This window comes from Oncorhynchus kisutch, linkage group LG1, assembly GCF_002021735.2.
Source record: "Oncorhynchus kisutch isolate 150728-3 linkage group LG1, Okis_V2, whole genome shotgun sequence".
NCBI lineage: Eukaryota > Metazoa > Chordata > Actinopteri > Salmoniformes > Salmonidae > Oncorhynchus > Oncorhynchus kisutch.
The window spans coordinates 57,560,387-57,577,748 of NC_034174.2; the positions used below are offsets into that span (position 1 = coordinate 57,560,387).

The 17,362-nt window shown below is 40.4% G+C and overlaps 2 protein-coding genes across 6 annotated transcripts in view; one reads left to right on the forward strand and one right to left on the reverse strand.

Annotated features, from left to right (window-relative positions):
• rbpjl (recombination signal binding protein for immunoglobulin kappa J region-like) overlaps positions 1–17,362 on the reverse strand; it is a 28,991-nt gene that overhangs the window by 9,913 nt on the left and 1,716 nt on the right. For 2 of the 4 annotated variants that reach the window (XM_020483095.2, XM_031827616.1), the window contains exons 2-11: positions 17,147–17,255; positions 13,023–13,157; positions 12,588–12,658; positions 12,369–12,484; positions 3,332–3,506; positions 2,717–2,854; positions 2,271–2,383; positions 1,005–1,145; positions 455–610; positions 4–107 (exon numbers count right to left, since the gene is read on the reverse strand). In XM_020483095.2, the coding sequence (XP_020338684.1) occupies positions 4–107; positions 455–610; positions 1,005–1,145; positions 2,271–2,383; positions 2,717–2,854; positions 3,332–3,506; positions 12,369–12,484; positions 12,588–12,658; positions 13,023–13,157; positions 17,147–17,255 (1,258 nt within the window). Of the gene's footprint in view, positions 1–3; positions 108–454; positions 611–1,004; positions 1,146–2,270; positions 2,384–2,716; positions 2,855–3,331; positions 3,507–12,368; positions 12,485–12,587; positions 12,659–13,022; positions 13,161–17,146; positions 17,256–17,362 lie in introns of all 4 variants that reach the window. The other 2 variants (XM_020483085.2, XM_031827613.1) reach the window with 1 other exon arrangement.
• The window catches only part of LOC109890922 (matrilin-4-like), a 38,278-nt gene continuing 37,827 nt past the window's right edge, over positions 16,912–17,362 (forward strand). Inside the window, exon 1 of one of the 2 annotated variants that reach the window (XM_020483072.2) lies at positions 16,912–17,196. The gene's annotated coding sequence lies outside the window, so the exon portion shown is untranslated. Of the gene's footprint in view, positions 17,221–17,362 lie in introns of both variants that reach the window. The other variant, XM_031827597.1, reaches the window with a different exon arrangement.

Sequence of the window (17,362 nt, forward strand, 5' to 3'; positions counted from 1 at the left end):
TACCTGAACATAGTTTCTGCTTCCACATTTCCAAACCAAACTTTCAAATGGGGGCCAAAGTTTTCTCCATTTACTTCTAGCATGGCTACGTGTCCTCCACCATTCACCTAAAAGGACACATTCAACATTAATTCAATCAAATCATCATATCAACATTAAACTTATTTTACTACCCTCACACACACACTTCTTATTCTGTAAACTGGAATGATATACCTACAAGGGGAGTCTACCAATAGTAGTTTTAGTACTGTATTATTTAGGTACTGTATTGTACAGTACTCTTACAGTACTCATTTTCCCCCATCCACATCTCTTAAATGTGCAATTTACATTAAAAAAAGACACCATTTTTCGTACTGACAGGAACAGAAAACAAGGCTGATTTGAATCACTGCAGTTCCTTGTTCCTCAATGGATTTTTTTGTCAGCTTCAGTAGTTTTAAGACCACACCTCCAGTCCTGTGATGACAGGTATTGGGCTGATGGCGCCCTGAACGCAGGCCAGGCCCTCACAGAACGTATACTCCACTGCCTCTGTACCGATGATGGTCCAACATGATCCATCGTTCAGCACCTCTCTGCTCTGCTCCCTCAGACTGGATGAGACCTGGGAAGACCCAAGTTAAAAAAGTTAACTCCTCCATGGCCCATTCCCATTGAACCCCCCCACATTCCACAACTGTCTCACTGCTCGTTAACCCAGGGCCAGAGGAATAGGTTCAGTGACACTATCCCTTAGCTACTAATTTAGGTATGTGACCTAATTCTGGGCTAAATAACGATTGCGAGTGTTATAGCATGGACATGTATCATCATGTCCCACAAGTGACATTTTACCTCTCATGAGGGCTTCTTACACTACTGAGTCAAACCGAGCAAAGCCATTACCCAATACCACCCACTATTGCAGGGACCGTGTTGGAAAGCATAATGAGAAGAGAAAATATCAGAGCAAGCGCAGGTTTGGGTCGGCACAATCGTGTGAATAGGGTCATATTAACCTGGTACTGTATGATTCTCTCGTTAGACAGACAGAGATACATCTGGCTGTTGTCCTTGAACTGAAAGGCACACTTGTGAAGCTGGGAGACGGGCTCGTCCACATCTAGGATGGCGTGCTGCTTGTTCACCTTGCGGATCACCTGGAGGGAATCCAAAAACAACAAGGATCTAACGGAATCCATCATCCTTTTGACACATCGTTGTCCTCCTCTCTATAAAAAAAAAAATATCGACAATAAGAAATACATGTACTAGTATGATAGGAATCTAATGGAATCTATATTCTTAATCTCTTTTAAAATCAACTGGACCTCTATTAAATCTATGTACGACATGATAGCTTTGTTAATAACATGGCTTAGATGATGTTATGTCTGGAGGAGGCCCCTGAATAAGATTGTGTCTTCCTGTCAGGGAAAGCCAATATATCATCTTCCCATTATAGGTAACTCCTGGCTGGTCCTGAGCTACACGCTTAGACAAAAAATAACCTAAATAGGTTCTTCGGCTGTCCACATCAGCGAACCCTTTGAAGAACCCTTTTTGGTTCCTGGTAGAATCTCTTTGGTTCCAGGTAGAACCCTTTTGGGTACCATGTAAAACCATTTCCACAGTGGGTTCAACATGGAACCCAAAGGGTTCTACCTGGAACCAAAAAGGGTTCTTCAAAGGAGAACTATGTGGACAGCCGAAGAACCTATTTGAAACCATTTTGTCTAAGAGTGTACCAGAGAGAGCATCACTGGGGTTGCAGTCTCAGCATGACTGTGGGCTAGCACTATTTCAGCTCCCTCCAAAGGCCTGAGCTGAACCAAACTGTAAGAAAACACAGTAAATGTGGTGGAGAGCACTCTAGAGTTTAAATAGGAAAATATACAAGCCTCTGCAAAAAAAAAAATGTCAGCAAATTGCCTCAAATAACATGTATATGTGTACAATGTAGGTGAATGTTACTCTAAACCATCAGCTGTATTATTCAAACGCCAATTTGGGGTTACGTGAAAGGGGTCTGATCAGCGAATTGCCATGAAGGGTTGAAAATAATCCCATCCTATGAATATGAGTAAGACAACAATAACAATAGAATTCTGCTGTACAGCAAACCATATAACATCTGGAAAAACTATAACACGTTATTATATACCCCAATTATGGAATACAGTGGAATTAAGGTGGTCAGACTTCAGCCTACTGCAGCTATCAAGGTCTCCAGCATAATGGTACCATTGAGGTGATATCCGATTATATTGCATGTGTGTGTTTACCATGGGGGGCAGGGCCACCCCGGAGTCAGTGCAGACCAGCTGAACCACACAGCCGTAGCAGATTAATCCCTCACACACCGTGAACTCCTCCGAGTCAGCATGCTGGTCCTCCACTGCGCACAGACACACAGACACACAGACAAGTTAAAACAATGTAAGTGAATGAATAGCAGTAGGATGAAAACATGAAAAACAGATGAGCCTATGGAGTCTACTTCTGGGGTGAGCTTGATCTTAGTTTTTGGGATCTGATTCCAATCAGAGAAAGGTTGAAAATCCATCTTGGAATGTATTAGCAGATGGAAAACAAATATTGTCCCAGCATTACAATTTACTTCTTCCTTTCATAAGGGCTGTGACAAGTCATTCTGCCCACAGCAGTAAAGAGAGAGAGAGAGTGTGTAGATGGAGGACTGAGAGACAGTGGTTCAGACAACTGTTCATACCTAGAGTGACTGTAAATGCAGTCCACTGTCTGGCACTGGCTACAAAGGCCCCTCGTTCTACGGCCAGGTAACGTGTGCTGACCGTTTGGGACCGCAAGCGGTTGAATAGAGCCACCCTCGACCCCGTGGAAATACACACTGCAAATGTACACACACGCAAACATGCAGACGTGTGTACACACGAATGCGCACACAAACACACACATATGCACACACACACATAGCCGTAGTATGCAGCATGACAAATATATTTCATTTTCACATGTTGTGCACATGACACATTTCCCTACCTTAAATACATAAATACACACCACAAATAAGTCCATAAATAAGCATACACCATTCTCATTAATGACTGATGCAGCATGACAATTGCAGGTATTTCCTTTTGCACACAGTGCACACTATGTCACCCCACTTTTGAACTCAGCTGTCAAACCTCTCTGGCGCCTTTCCTTTGGATCTCGCAAGGGGTAGGAGACCACTATGTCAACACAACTGGACTCGTAGTGTGTGCTCCTGGATCATAAGGACACATGTCTGGCCTAATTAGGGAGTGGCAACCTGCACCTCCACTCTAGGGATTGTGGCACCTTAGGATCACCTTTCACTCACAGTCAGCGTTCTTCATAGACTGCCTCTTCTGGGACGGTTTGGAGATAACTTTGATCAGCTTACTGAGGAAGGAGCCAATCTCCTGCCCGTTACCAAGGAAGAGCTTGAGGACCAGGCGAAAGTGCTTCCTTTTGTCTGTGTCAGAGATGTACAGGGACTTGGCGCAGGCAAACATCTGTTATAAAAAAGAAAGCAAACATTCAGAAGTGCCTCATACGCTGCGTTTGTTCTGTCAATAGTCTCTTGTAATAAAGTATTATGAAACCTTGTCTGGGTCAATATAGCGGCAGGGTAGGTTACTTACTTCAACTTTTGTAGCCCATCAGAACCCAAAATAGAACACAAGCTTGTTTTACTCCAATGTTTGTAAACAAAATAAATGTAATGAAACACTATATAACCAAAACATGGTTAAAACTATAATTATTATATCATGGATAGTCAGTCCTTGCATCCATAGCTCTGTCTATGATTTTGAGAGTGTTTAAAGCTGCAATATGTAACTTTTTGGGTGACCCAATCAAATTCATATAGAAATGTGTCTTATAGATCTGTCATGGAAAGCAAGTCTAAGAAGCTGACTTTGAAAAGGCTTTTGATAAAGTACGACTGGAATGTATATATAAATGCCTTGAATACAATGGGTTAAAGTTAAATAAGTAACCCTAGGTGAAAAATAGTAAATAATGGCTACTAGGAAAGTATTGTCAAGAGGAGTAAAACAAGGTTGTCCACTACTGGCATATCATATTATAGCCATTGAAATGTTAGCTATTAAAATCAGATCCAACAATAATATCAAGGGGCTAAAAATCCAGGGCTTAAATAGAAAAGGTGTCATTGTACACTGATGATTCATGTTTTCTTTTAAATCCACAATTTGGATCCCTCCACAGCCTCATAGAGGATTTAGATAATTGTTCTAACCTCTCTGGATTACAATACAATTATAATAAGTGTACTATATTACGCATTGGATCACCAAAAAATAGAACTTTCACATTATCGTGTAGTTTACCAATTAAATGTTCTGATGGTGAAGTGGACATACTCTGTATTCATATCCCAGAAGAAAGAAATATAAAGTTAGCAAAAATAAATTAGATCTTTCTACCATGTAAGGAAAATAGCTATCTATTTGTAGAAAAATCACCCTGATTAACTCATATCCTAATTTAGCTCTTTGCTTATGGCCCTGCGTACACCTAAAAACATTTTTACATTTTTTATTATATGAGCAAAAAATATTCAATTTTATTTGGAACGGCAAGCTAGACAAAATTAAACAGAGCTATTTATATAATGAATATGAATTCGGAGGGCAGAAATGATTAAATATTAAAGCATTAGACCTCTCACTAAAGGCTTCAGTAATACACAATCTATACTTAAATGCAAAATGGTTCTCTAGTAGATTAGTAAGAATGGCTCCCCCTGTGCTCATGAATTGACTTTTTCCCTTTATTCAGATTTCAACCTCTCACTTTGAAATCATTTCCAAAATATCGCTATATTTAAAACAAGCAACAGAAAGTCGGTTGCAATTTTAGTTTAATCAACCAGAAAAGATGGAACAAATATTGAAACAAATATAATGGTTAAACTCAAATATACTAATTGATAAAACTAATTTTGGGAATACATTTTTAAAAACTGTATAATATTTGTAAATTATATCATAAATAGGACTGGTGGAGTTATGTCACACAAAGCTAACAAAAATCTATGGAAATGTCTGCTCTATCCTAAACTAATTGCAGCATTACTGCAAAAATGAAAGAGGAAAGTGGAAGGGGGAGAAAGTTAGGAATTTGTCTGTCATCTCTGCATTAAAGACCAAAATTCGTTAAAGAAAATTGTGATAAATAAAAAAGTATACCAGTTTCATTTAAGGACCAAAAAGAAACAGCATACACATTGCAAAATAGTTGGGAATATATTTTCGATGTACCAATTACATGGCACATAGTTTATAAACTGATACATAAAACGACGCCAGATTCAAAACTTAGAGTTTTTCAATTTAAATGATAATACAACATTCTTGCAACCAATAGAATGTTATATATATATATATATATATGGGAGATACAACCATCCTAGCTCTGGAGATTTTTCTGTGAAGAGACAGAATCATTAGACCATTTGTTTTGGTACTGTCCATATGTGACTAGTTTCAGTAAACTAGGCGTATACCATGTGTCACTACTTCACAGGAGCGCCATTTGAATGTAAACTCTTTTTTTAAAATCAAAATGCAGAAATGCCTTCTGGAACATGTGAACTTTCATGTGACTTAATAACAAATGTGTATGCCATCTGTAAATATGAATATATTTAATAAATTATGAGCCTAATTAGTTTAGCCATGGAAAAAGACAGAAACCTCCCACTAGCCATGATTGACTGAGGTAATGAGTGGGCTGGACATGCCGAGAGATGAGTTCAGATTGGTCTGCCATGTAGCCTGCTTCTGTCTATAATAAGAGCTGGTCAGTATGTGTAGGTAATTCTTTATAACGCATCTTTTTTGAAAGATATCACATAGTAGAACTGCATAAGAGTTGCTCTCCACTTTCTGGAGGACCAAGTTGAAATCATTGGAATGCCTGGTGGAATTAGAGTATGATACCTAAGGAGATGGAGAAAATTCTGGTGTTTGATTGCAAATATGCAGATTGATTCGAAAAGAGAACACACAGAAGGCTGTTGTTTAAAACACTGTTGTATAAAACACGTCTTCTAACTAAGGGCACCCATGGCATCCATGACAGAGCGGGAGAAGCGTCCATCCATGTAGGGTAAGAGAGTCTAGCTATTACACATTTTTAATTTAGTCAGAAAGTTGTTTTCTTTTGAAGTTAAAGTGTACTGTTAGCTAGCTACCTAACATTAGCTGGCTGGTGTGTATGGTCTGTGTCAGTAATTTGTGTATGGTCTGTGTCAGTGTATAGTCTGTGTCATTAATATTATTTGTATCTCAGAGCCATTTGCATTGCAAGTTATAGCCTAATGGTAGCTAGCTAACATTGAACCTGGTTGGTTAGCTACCTGCAGATTCATGCAGGATAGTAACATTATGAGTTGGGATTATGGTTCATTGTTTAGCTAGCTAGCTACATGTCTAAACAAGACTCCACTATGCAAGTACCTATTTCAATATAATGTTTATGATGTCACTGTGACAACTGTCGATAGACGTAGCTGGTAAATACGCTCTGGCTATCTATTCTGATTTCAAAGCACTCTTGTCTGAGTGTGCAAGAGCACAGAATAACTGACGAATAACTGACGAATTTACGAACGCTCAATACCCATTAAATATGGCCAGTGTCAGTAAACATTGGCAAAAAAAGTGTAATTAAATTGTTGCCAGCAGCACAGTTGCAGTCACTAACGCTCTGGATAACATAAAAACAGCCTAACCAGCTTTGCTAAGGCAAGTAAAATGGTCAGAGTGAGCTGTTCTCTCATTTGTGTCTGGAACTAGCGAGCCAACATCAGCCAGTTAGCTTGGGTGCTTAACTGCTATTGTTGGGTCAGAACGCTTGGATCAACCCTACATTTCAGCCTGTGTCCAGTATGCGCTATGAATTTACGAACAGACCAATCTGACAACGCTCTGAATTTACGAATGCCCAGGGCACACTCTGGCACTCCAGATTAAAATTTACAAACACCCCTAGAATAAACCAGCCTTTAGTCTTGACATTTTTGGTTGTTTAGCACATAGCCTCACATGTGAATCATTAAAGAGATGGGTGTAAGCTAAAGCTTAAAAGGGTGTGAACGATGCTGAATGGGTGTAGACAAAGAAATGCTCTCCAGTAGACGCTGCACAAGTCCTCAACTGGCAGCTTCATTAAATGGTACCCACAAAACACCCGTCTCAACGTCAACAGTGAATAGGCGACTCCGGGATGCTGGCCTTGTAGACAGAGTTGCAAAGAAAAAGCCATATCTCAGACTCTCCAATAAAATAAAATATTAAGATGTCCAGACACTGGACAGAGGAACTCTGCATCCTGGAGTCGCCTCTTCACTGTTGACGTTGAGATTGGTGTTCTGCGGGTACTATTTAATGAAGCTGCCAGTTGAGGACTTGTGAGGTGTCTGTTTCTCAAACTAGACACTCTAATATACTTGTCCTTTTGCTCTGATGTGCACCGGGGCCTCCCTCTCCTCTTTCTATTCTGGTTAGAGACAGTTTGCGCTGTTCTGTGAAGGGAGTAGTACACAGCGTTGTACGAGATCTTTAGTTTCTTGACAATTTCTGGCATGGAATAGCCATAATTTCTCAGAACAAGAATAGACTGACGAGTTTCAGAAGAAAGTTATTTGTTTCTGGCCATTTTGAGCCTGTAATCAAACTCACAAATGCTGATGCTCCAGATACTCAAGTTTTATTGCTTCTTTAAATCAACAGTTTTCAGTTGTGTTAACATAATTGCAAAAGGGGTTTCTAATGATTAGCCTAATTATCCTTTTAAAACGATGAACTTGGATTAGCTAACACAACGTGCCATTGGAACACAGGAGTGATGGTTGCTGATAACGGGCCTCTGTACGCCTATGTAGATATTCCATAAAAAACTGTCGTTTCTGCTGTTCACAAATGCTCTCCATCCAAACTCACTGAGCTCGAGCTGTTTTGCAAGGAGGAATGGGAATTCAGTCTCTCGATGTGCAAAACTGATAGAGACATACCCCAAGCGACTTACAGCTGTAATCGCAGCAAAAGGTGGCACTACAAAGTATTAACTTAAGGGGGCTGAATAATTTTGCACGCCCAATTTTTCAGTTTTTGATTTGTTAAAAAAGTTTGAAATATCCAATAAATATCGTTCCACTTCATGATTGTGTCCCACTTGTTGTTGATTCTTCACAAAAAAATACAGTTTATATCTTTATGTTTGAAGCCTGAAATGTGGCAAAAGGTCGCAAAGTTCAAGGGGGCCGAATACTTTCGCAAGGCACTGTATATAGAGAGAGAGAGATAGATTTTTTAAATAATTTCTCTCTCACTCTTATCTATATATATACACACACACACACACACACACACACACACACACAGAGTTGAAGTCGGAAGTTTACATAAACTGAGTTTAAATAAATTTGGTTGAGGTGTTTCACAATTCCTGACATTTAATCCTAGTAAAAAATCCCTGTTTTAGGTCAGTTAGGATCACCACTTTATCTTTATTTTAAGAATGTGAAATGTCAGAATAATAATAGAGAGAATTATTTATTTCAGCTTTTATTTCTTTCTTCACATTCCCAGTGGGTCAGAAGTTTACATACACTCAATTAGTATTTGGCAGCATTACCTTTAAATGGTTTAACTTGGGTCAAAGGTTTCAAGTAGCCTTTCACAAACTTCCAACAATAAATTGGGTGAATTTTGGCCCATTCCTCTGGATGGGTGTAACTGGGTGTAAGCTGGTGTAACTGAGTCAGGTTTGTAGGCCTCCTTGCTCGCACACGCTTTTTCAGTTCTGCCCACACATTTTCTATGGGATTGAGGTCAGGGCTTTGTGATGGCCACTCCAATACCTTGCCTTTGTTGTCCTTAAACCATTTTGCCACAACCTTAGAAGTATTCTTGGGGTCATGGTCCATTTGGAAGACCCATTTGCAACCAAACTTTAACTTCCTGACTGATGTCTTGAGATGTTGCTTCAATATATCCACATAATTTTCCTCCCTCATGAAGCCATCTATTTTGTGAAGTGCACCAGTCCCTCCTGCAGCAAATCACCCCCACAACATGATGCTGCCACCCCCGTGCTTCACAGTTGGGATATTGTTCTTCGGGTTGCAAGCCTCCCCCTTTTCCCTCCAAACATAACGATGGTCATTATGACCAAACAGTTCTATTTTTGTTTCATCAGACCAGAGGACATTTCTCCAAAAAGTAGATCTTTGTCCCCATGTGCAGTTGCAAATGGTAGTCTGTTTTTTTATGGCGGTTTTGGAGCAGTGACATCTTCCTTCCTGAGTTTTCCAGGGAGTTTTTCCTAGCCACCGTGCTTCTACACCTGCATTGCTTGCTGTTTGGGGTTTTAGGCTGGGTTTCTGTACAGCACTTTGAGAAATCAGCTGATGTATATAGGGCTATATAAATACATTTGATTTGATTTGGCCTTTCAGTTTGTGTTGATATAGGACTCATTTTACTGTGGAAAAAATATACTTTTGTACCTGTTTCCTACAGCATCTTCACAGGGTCCTTTGCTGTTGTTCTGGGATTGATTTGCACTTTTCGCACCAAAGTACGTTCATCTCCAGGAGACAGAACGCGTCTCCTTCCTGAGCGGTATGACGGCTGCGTGGTCCCATGGTGTTTATACTTGCGCACTATTGTTTGTACAGATTAATGTGGCACCTTCAGGCGTTTGGAAATTGCTCCCAAGGATGAACCAGACTTGTGGAGATCTACACATTTTTTTCTGAGGTCTTGGCTGATTTATGATTTTCCCATTATCGTTTTCAGGAATTTTCCAAGCTGTTTAAAATGCAGTCAACTTAGTGTATGTAAACGTCTGACCCACTGGGATTGTGATACAGTGAATTATAAGTGAAATAATCTGTCTGTAAACAATTGTTGGAAAAATGACTTATGTCATGCACAAAGTAGATGTCCTAACCAACTTGCCAAAAGTATAGTTTGTTAACAAGAAATTTGTGGAGTGGTTCAAAAACAAGTTTTAATGACTCCAACCTAAGTGTATGTAAACTTCAGACTTCAACTGTATATACACACCAGTACCAGTCAAAGGTTTGGACACACCTACCAAGATGTCTTGCTCCCAGGCAGACTAAATAACTTTTTTGCCCGCTTTGAGGACAATACAGTGCCACTGACACGGCCCGCATCCAAAACATGCGGACTCTCCTTCACTGCAGCCGACGTGAGGAAAACATTTAAACGTGTCAACCCTCGCAGGGCTGCAGGCCCAGACGGCATCCCCAGCCGTGCCCTCAGAGCATGCGTAGACCAACTGGCTGGTGTGTTTACGGACATATTCAATCAATCCCTATCCCAGTCTGTTGTTCCCACATGCTTCAAGAGGGCCACCATTGTTCCTGTTCCCAAGAAAGCTAAGGTAACTGAGCTAAACGACTACTGCCCCGTAGCACTCACTTCCGTCATCATGAAGTGCTTTGAGAGACTAGTCAAGGACCATATCACCTCCACCCTACCTGACACCCTAGACCCACTGCAATTTCAACCACACTGCACACTGCCCTAACCCATCTGGACAAGAGGAATACCTATGTGAGAATGCTGTTCATCGACTACAGCTCGGCATTTAACACCATAGTGCCCTCCAAGCTCGTCATCAAGCTCGAGACCCTGGGTCTCGACCCCGCCCTGTGCAACTGGGTACTGGACTGGCCCCCAGGTGGTGAGGGTAGGCAACAACATCTCCACCCCGCTGATCCTCAACACTGGGGCCCCACAAGGGTGCGTTCTGAGCCCTCCCCTGTACTCCCTGTTCACCCACGACTGCGTGGCCACGCACGCCTCCAACTCAATCATCAAGTTTGCGGACGACACAACAGTGGTAGACTTGATTACCAACAACGACGAGACGGCCTACAGGGAGGAGGTGAGGGCCCTCGGAGTGTGGTGTCAGGAAAATAACCTCACACTCAACAAAACTAAGGAGATGATTGTGGACTTCAGGAAACAGCAGAGGGAACACCCCCCTATCCACATCGATGGAACAGTAGTGGAGAGGGTAGTAAGTTTTAAGTTCCTCAGCGTACACATCACAGACAAACTGAATTGGTCCACCCACACAGACAGCATCGTGAAGAAGGCGCAGCAGCGCCTCTTCAACCTCAGGAGGCTGAAGAAATTTGGCTTGTCACCAAAAGCACTCACAAACTTCTACAGATGCACAATCGAGAGCATCCTGTCGGGCTGTATTACCGCCTGGTACGGCAACTGCTCCGCCCACAACCGCAAGGCTCTCCAGAGGGTAGTGAGGTCTGCACAACGCATCACCGGGGGCAAACTACCTGCCCTCCAGGACACCTACACCACCCGATGTCACAGGAAGGCCATAAAGATCATCAAGGACAACAACCACCCGAACCACTGCCTGTTGACCCCGCTATCATCCAGAAGGCGAGGTCAGTACAGGTGCATCAAAGCTGGGAACGAGAGACTGAAAAACAGCTTCTATCTCAAAGCCATCAGACTGTTAAACAGCCACCACTAACGTTGAGTGGCTGCTGCCAACACACTGACTCAACTCCAGCCACTTTAATAATGGGAATTGATGGGAAATTATGTAAAATATATCACTAGCCACTTTAAACAATACTACCTAATATAATGTTTACATACCCTACATTATTCATCTCATATGTATACGTATATACTGTACTCTATATCATCTACTGCATCTTTATGTAATACATGTATCACTAGCCACTTTAACTATGCCACTTTGTTTACATACTCATCTCATATGTATATTCTGTACTCAATACCATCTACTGTATCTTGCCTATGCCGCTCTGTACCATCACTCATTCATATATCTTTATGTACATATTCTTTATCCCCTACTACTATAAGGTAGTAGTTTTGGAATTGTTAGCTAGATTACTTGTTGGTTATTACTGCATTGTCGGAACTAGAAGCACAAGCATTTCGCTACACTCGCATTAACATCTGCTAACCATGTGTATGTGACAAATACAATTTGATTTGATTCCTTTAGGTTTTTTATTTATTTATACTATTTTCTACATTGTAGAATAATAATGAAGACTTCAAAACGATGAAATAACACATATGGAATCATGTAGTAACCAAACATTTTTTAAACAAATCCAATTATATACCGATTACAGTTACAGGGTTTTTGTAATCAGATTACATGTAATCAGTTACTCCCCAGCCCTGTATAGCGGTCAGTCTTGAGGTTGGGCTGGAAACACAGGAGGCCATGTGTTTGTCATAAAATGGGAGACCCCTTTCACCTTGATATATTTTGATTTCGATTCCCCCTCTCACCCTGGCATCAGGCTGGTCCTCGAAGGCTAGTTTGGAGGTGTCTGCCTGGGTCACACAGGAGCTGTCCAGGCCCATATAACCATAGAGTCTGTAGCAGGAGTCCCCTGCACCAGTGGCTGGGTAGGATTACAGAGCTTAAATCAGATCATGTAGTACAGTACTTGCTTACTGGATAAATAAATGCCAAATGTGTGGGGGAACATGTATCCTCGGGCTCACCATTCAAAACGTCTTGTTTCAGTTTCCATCCTGAGCCACTGATGTAAACACAAGGAGGAGGGCAGAAGAACCTATTGTATGTAGACACACAATGTTCCTTCATACCATACAAAAAGCAACTGCAATCTGGCTAAGGCTAGTTTGCCGACAATCTAACCCAATAAACTCCCTGCATGTATCACCGACATCAGTGTGCTAGCTTAGCATATAGCGCTGCCTCCCTGAACATTCCTCTGACTGAGCTTGAACAAGGGTCCTCTACCTCGTAAAACACACATGACCACCCGCTTTTCAACGTGCGAATAACGTGCGGTTTGCTACATTGGTGACATTTCAATCTAGCTGTGGAGTGAGGTTACATTACGTTCTTAACTCCATTACACATGTGTGATGATGACATGACCATGTTAAGTCTATTGGGCCTTGTCGACTTACCGTTTCTCGTTGCCGTATGATTTCTGGGCGACCTTTGCATGGAGTATTCGCACAGATTGGTCAGGGGGAAACTGCAGATACTGCCTCACTGACTCCCTGGTCACTCTGGGCAGTGGAGAGAAACTTTGGTCCAATCTGCTGAATGAATAGAAAATCAATTAAAAAGAGACAAACTCTCCATTGTTGTTCCTCTTTTAGAAGAGTGACATTACGAAAATGGTTGACGTTTCTTAAAATGTAGAGTACTACTCAGAATTCAAGATTTTGCCATAATTTCCCGATCATTTCAACAGCTATACAATCCCATAATTGATTTAGGTGAACATATTAAAGTAAAATAACAAATTAGCCTACCATTATAAAAAACTATTATTGCTTTCTTGATTGCCATTGATGGGAAGTGTGGGTTTAAAGGGATAGTGCGACATTTTGGCAATTATTCCCCTTTTCTACTCACCCAGCGTCAGATGAACTCATGGGTACCATTTTTATGTACCTGTATGCAGTTTGAAGGAAGTTGAAGGTAGTTTCGCAAGTCATTGCTAACTAGCATTAGCCCAATGACTGGAAGTCTACCAGAACAGATAGCATGATGACTCTGGGTAAGTAGAAAAAAGGCTTAATAGGCGAAATGTTGCACTATCCCTTTAATTGACATGCCTTCACTCTGAGATATTCTGAACCCACTATGCTATTAAGCATATTCCCAAAGGAGTAATACAGTTACCTGGCAAAGGAAGAAGGTTACAATGTATACAACAAAATGCTGAAGATAGTTTCCACTATGATGTTAGGTGTGCATACGGGTAGAAGAGAGAAAGTGGATGTTTTAATTCCTGAACAATGCAGCGGCAGGAAGGAAACCTCTTCTCTACTAGACTACGGGATACAGTAAAAGCTCTCACTTTCTCTTACTCTCTCTCTTGCACACACACACACACACACACACACACACACACACACACACACACACACACACACACACACACACACACACACACACACACACACACACACACACACACACACACACACACACACACACACACACACAGAATCCTCTTGCTAACAGACATAATTGCATTCCTTTCACTACACAGTCCATGGAGTGATCAAATCAAATAACATTTTATTTGTCATATGCGCCGAATACAACCGTGAAATGCTTACTTACAAGCCCTTAACCAAAAATGCAGTTAAGAAAGAATTAAGTGTTAAGAAAAAATACAAAATAACAGTAACAAATAATTAAAGAGCAGCAGTAAAATTACAATAGTAAGGATATATACAGGGGGTACCGGTACAGAGTCAATGTGCGGGGGCATCTGTTGGTCGAGGTAATATGTACAGTACCGTTCAAAAGTTTGGGATCACTTAGAAATGTCCTTGTTTTGAAAGAAAAGCCTTTTTTTCGTCCATTAAAATAACATGAAGTTGATCAGAAATACAGTGTAGACATTGTTAATGTCGTAAATAACTATTGTAGCTGGAAACGGCAGATTTTTACTGGAATATCTAGATAGGCGTACAGAGGCCCATTATCAGCAACCCTCACTCCTGTGTTCCAATGGCACGTTGTGTTAGCTAATCCATTTTGTCATTTTAAAAGGCTAATTGATCATAAGAAAACCCTTTTGCAATTATGTTAGCACAACTGAAAACTGTTGTCCTGATTAAAGAAGCAATAAAACTGTCCTTCTTTAGACTAGTTGAGTATCTGGAGAGTCAGCATTTGTGGGTTCGATTACAGGCTCAAAATGTCCAGAAACAAAGTCTTTGTTCTGAAACTCATCAGTCTATTCTTGTTCTGAGAAATGAAGGCTATTCCATGCGAGAAATTGCCAAGAAACTGAAGAGCTCGTACAACGCTGTGTACTACTCCATTCACAGAACAGAGCAAACTGTCTCTAACCAGAATAGAAATCATCTGCAATATATTCTGTTCTTATGAAAGACACATTAAATCTTCCTTCACTCATAAGGTGACGAGATAGAAAACACTTATTTTTACAACATTTCCAAAATGTTCTTGCTTAATTAACTAATTAACAACATGCTGCCATCAGAACAAAGACTAACTAAATAGCACTGCACAGCTCTCTGAACAAAGATTTGAGAATTATCTTTTCAATAATCATCGCCAGCTTCCAATTGGCTCATTCATTCCCCCTCCTCTATTCTGTAACTATTCCCCAGGTCGTTGCTGTGAATGAGTATGTGTTCTCAGTTAATTTACCTGGTAAAATAAGGGTTTTTAAATAAACAATAAAATAAAAATATTCAGAGAGAGAGAGAGATTTTTCTTTTTCTTATTAACCACAGGGTTAGGGCCTTAGAGTGTGCCCTTATAATTTGGTGTGTTGAAAAGGTTATCTGATACGAGTGGTAGGGTGGACATAGAGACGGATAAGAGGGAAAATAAACCAAGGATACCGGTTGTGAAGATGGAGGACCCATAATTGGTACTGACACACTCTTGCTGAGGCTATTGTGCAGACGACCTAAGTGAAAGAGTTCCTCGTAAATTCCCAGAGGTCAAACTAGACAATCAAAGACACTGTGAGAAAATCCAAGATGAGTGCTTAGATAGCAGATCAGTATAATACAATTGGGACATGAACACACTGGATAACAACTGTCAATCACTGGCAAACCCATAAGCCAAACACATCACAACAATACAATTAAAAACACCCAAGTTTTCCCACTGACTTTATGTACCAGTGGAATATGTTCAGTTTTATATGCTGGCCTCAGTTTCTATAGACATAGCTATTGATGTTAAAATGTCTCATAGAATTGACACACTGTCATTTCCCCCTTCGTATAGACTTTAAAACGGCCAATCTGCAGTTGCGATATCCATTTTTGGACATTCATTAATCATTTGTACCCATTGATTCTATTAATATAACCTATAAAACCTATACATAACTGTCATTCGGTAATCAGAATCCAAAATAAAAGTAAATGTAAACACTGTATAGCCTCAAAACATGGTGAAAATTATACTTTTGATATCATAGATGGTCAGTTTTGGCATCCATATATATGAATTTGAGTGGTTACTTTTCTCCAGCCTCATCCATCAGCTTTTTACCGAAAGAGTGGGGGTATGCTTTGTTATTGTTTCAACAGCGGATAACCCCTATAAGAGGTGACCGGGGCTCTTATTTGACCCTGGTTTCACTGTGTCAGGGGTTTAAAATGAGACATTCTCCACAGTGTCAGGAGCACAGACGCACTGGTATTTCCCACCATGCACACATAAGGACTTAATACACCCCAGCAGTTACACAAACTAAGCCAAATCTATGCAAAAGTAATTTTATTGTTGTTATTGTTAAGTTGTTGATTAGAAAAAGCACAGTGGGTAGCCTATTATTACAACTTGCCATAAATGCTACACATTTTATTAATGCTAAATGCAGTGGTTTCAAGTACTACTTAAGAAGTTTTGTTTGGTATCTGTACTTTACTTTACTATTTTTTTTGACTACTTTTACTTTTCACTACATTCATAAAGAAAATAATGTACTTTTTACTCCATGCATTTTCCCTGACACCTAAAAGCACTTATTTATACTTTTACTTTTGTTACTTCAGTACATTTTATCAATTACATTTACTTTTGATACTTAAGTATATTTTAAATCAAAAGTAGTATTTTACTGGGTTAAATTCACTTTTACTTGGGTCATTTTCTATTAATGTATCTTTATGTCAATTTGGTACTTTTTCCAACACTGGCTAAATGTACCCGACTTTTATTTACTAACGTAATAAGCTCGAATTTATTGTAGCCTATTCTACACTGTACAAAAGGCACAAGAGCATCCCAGTCCTGGCATGCGTCCCCAGCTGTTCCTATTTCAAAGGTGGGTGGGGTCTACATTTCAACTCTCATTCCCTGGTTTTTAATACCTGCACGAGCCTCTGCTCCTTCATTCCATAACAAAATAATTGTTGAGACCAGGCTTAACAACCGCACAACATAAAAGGACGATCTCATTTTTCCCTGCTTGGTGACTTTGAAGAGGCTTGGATACCACTGCTTTTGCACAGACATTTTGTGAGTCACAGCGGGAGTTTTGTGTGTGAGGAAGTCGCATTTACCGCAGTACCTGTTCCATTCCAACGGCCGAGGTTCTGTCCTACCCAGCACCGTCGCCTGGTGAGTGAGCGAATCCCAGGGTTGGTACGTGTCCAAAGAATCCGTTATCTGCAATGATGCTGAAAATGTAATGGAGAGAGTGCGTTTGTCATTTGTCAGTATTCACTGAGTCTGACTCCGCCTCTATAGGTCAGTGTATATTTAAAATAAGAAAACAAACATGTGT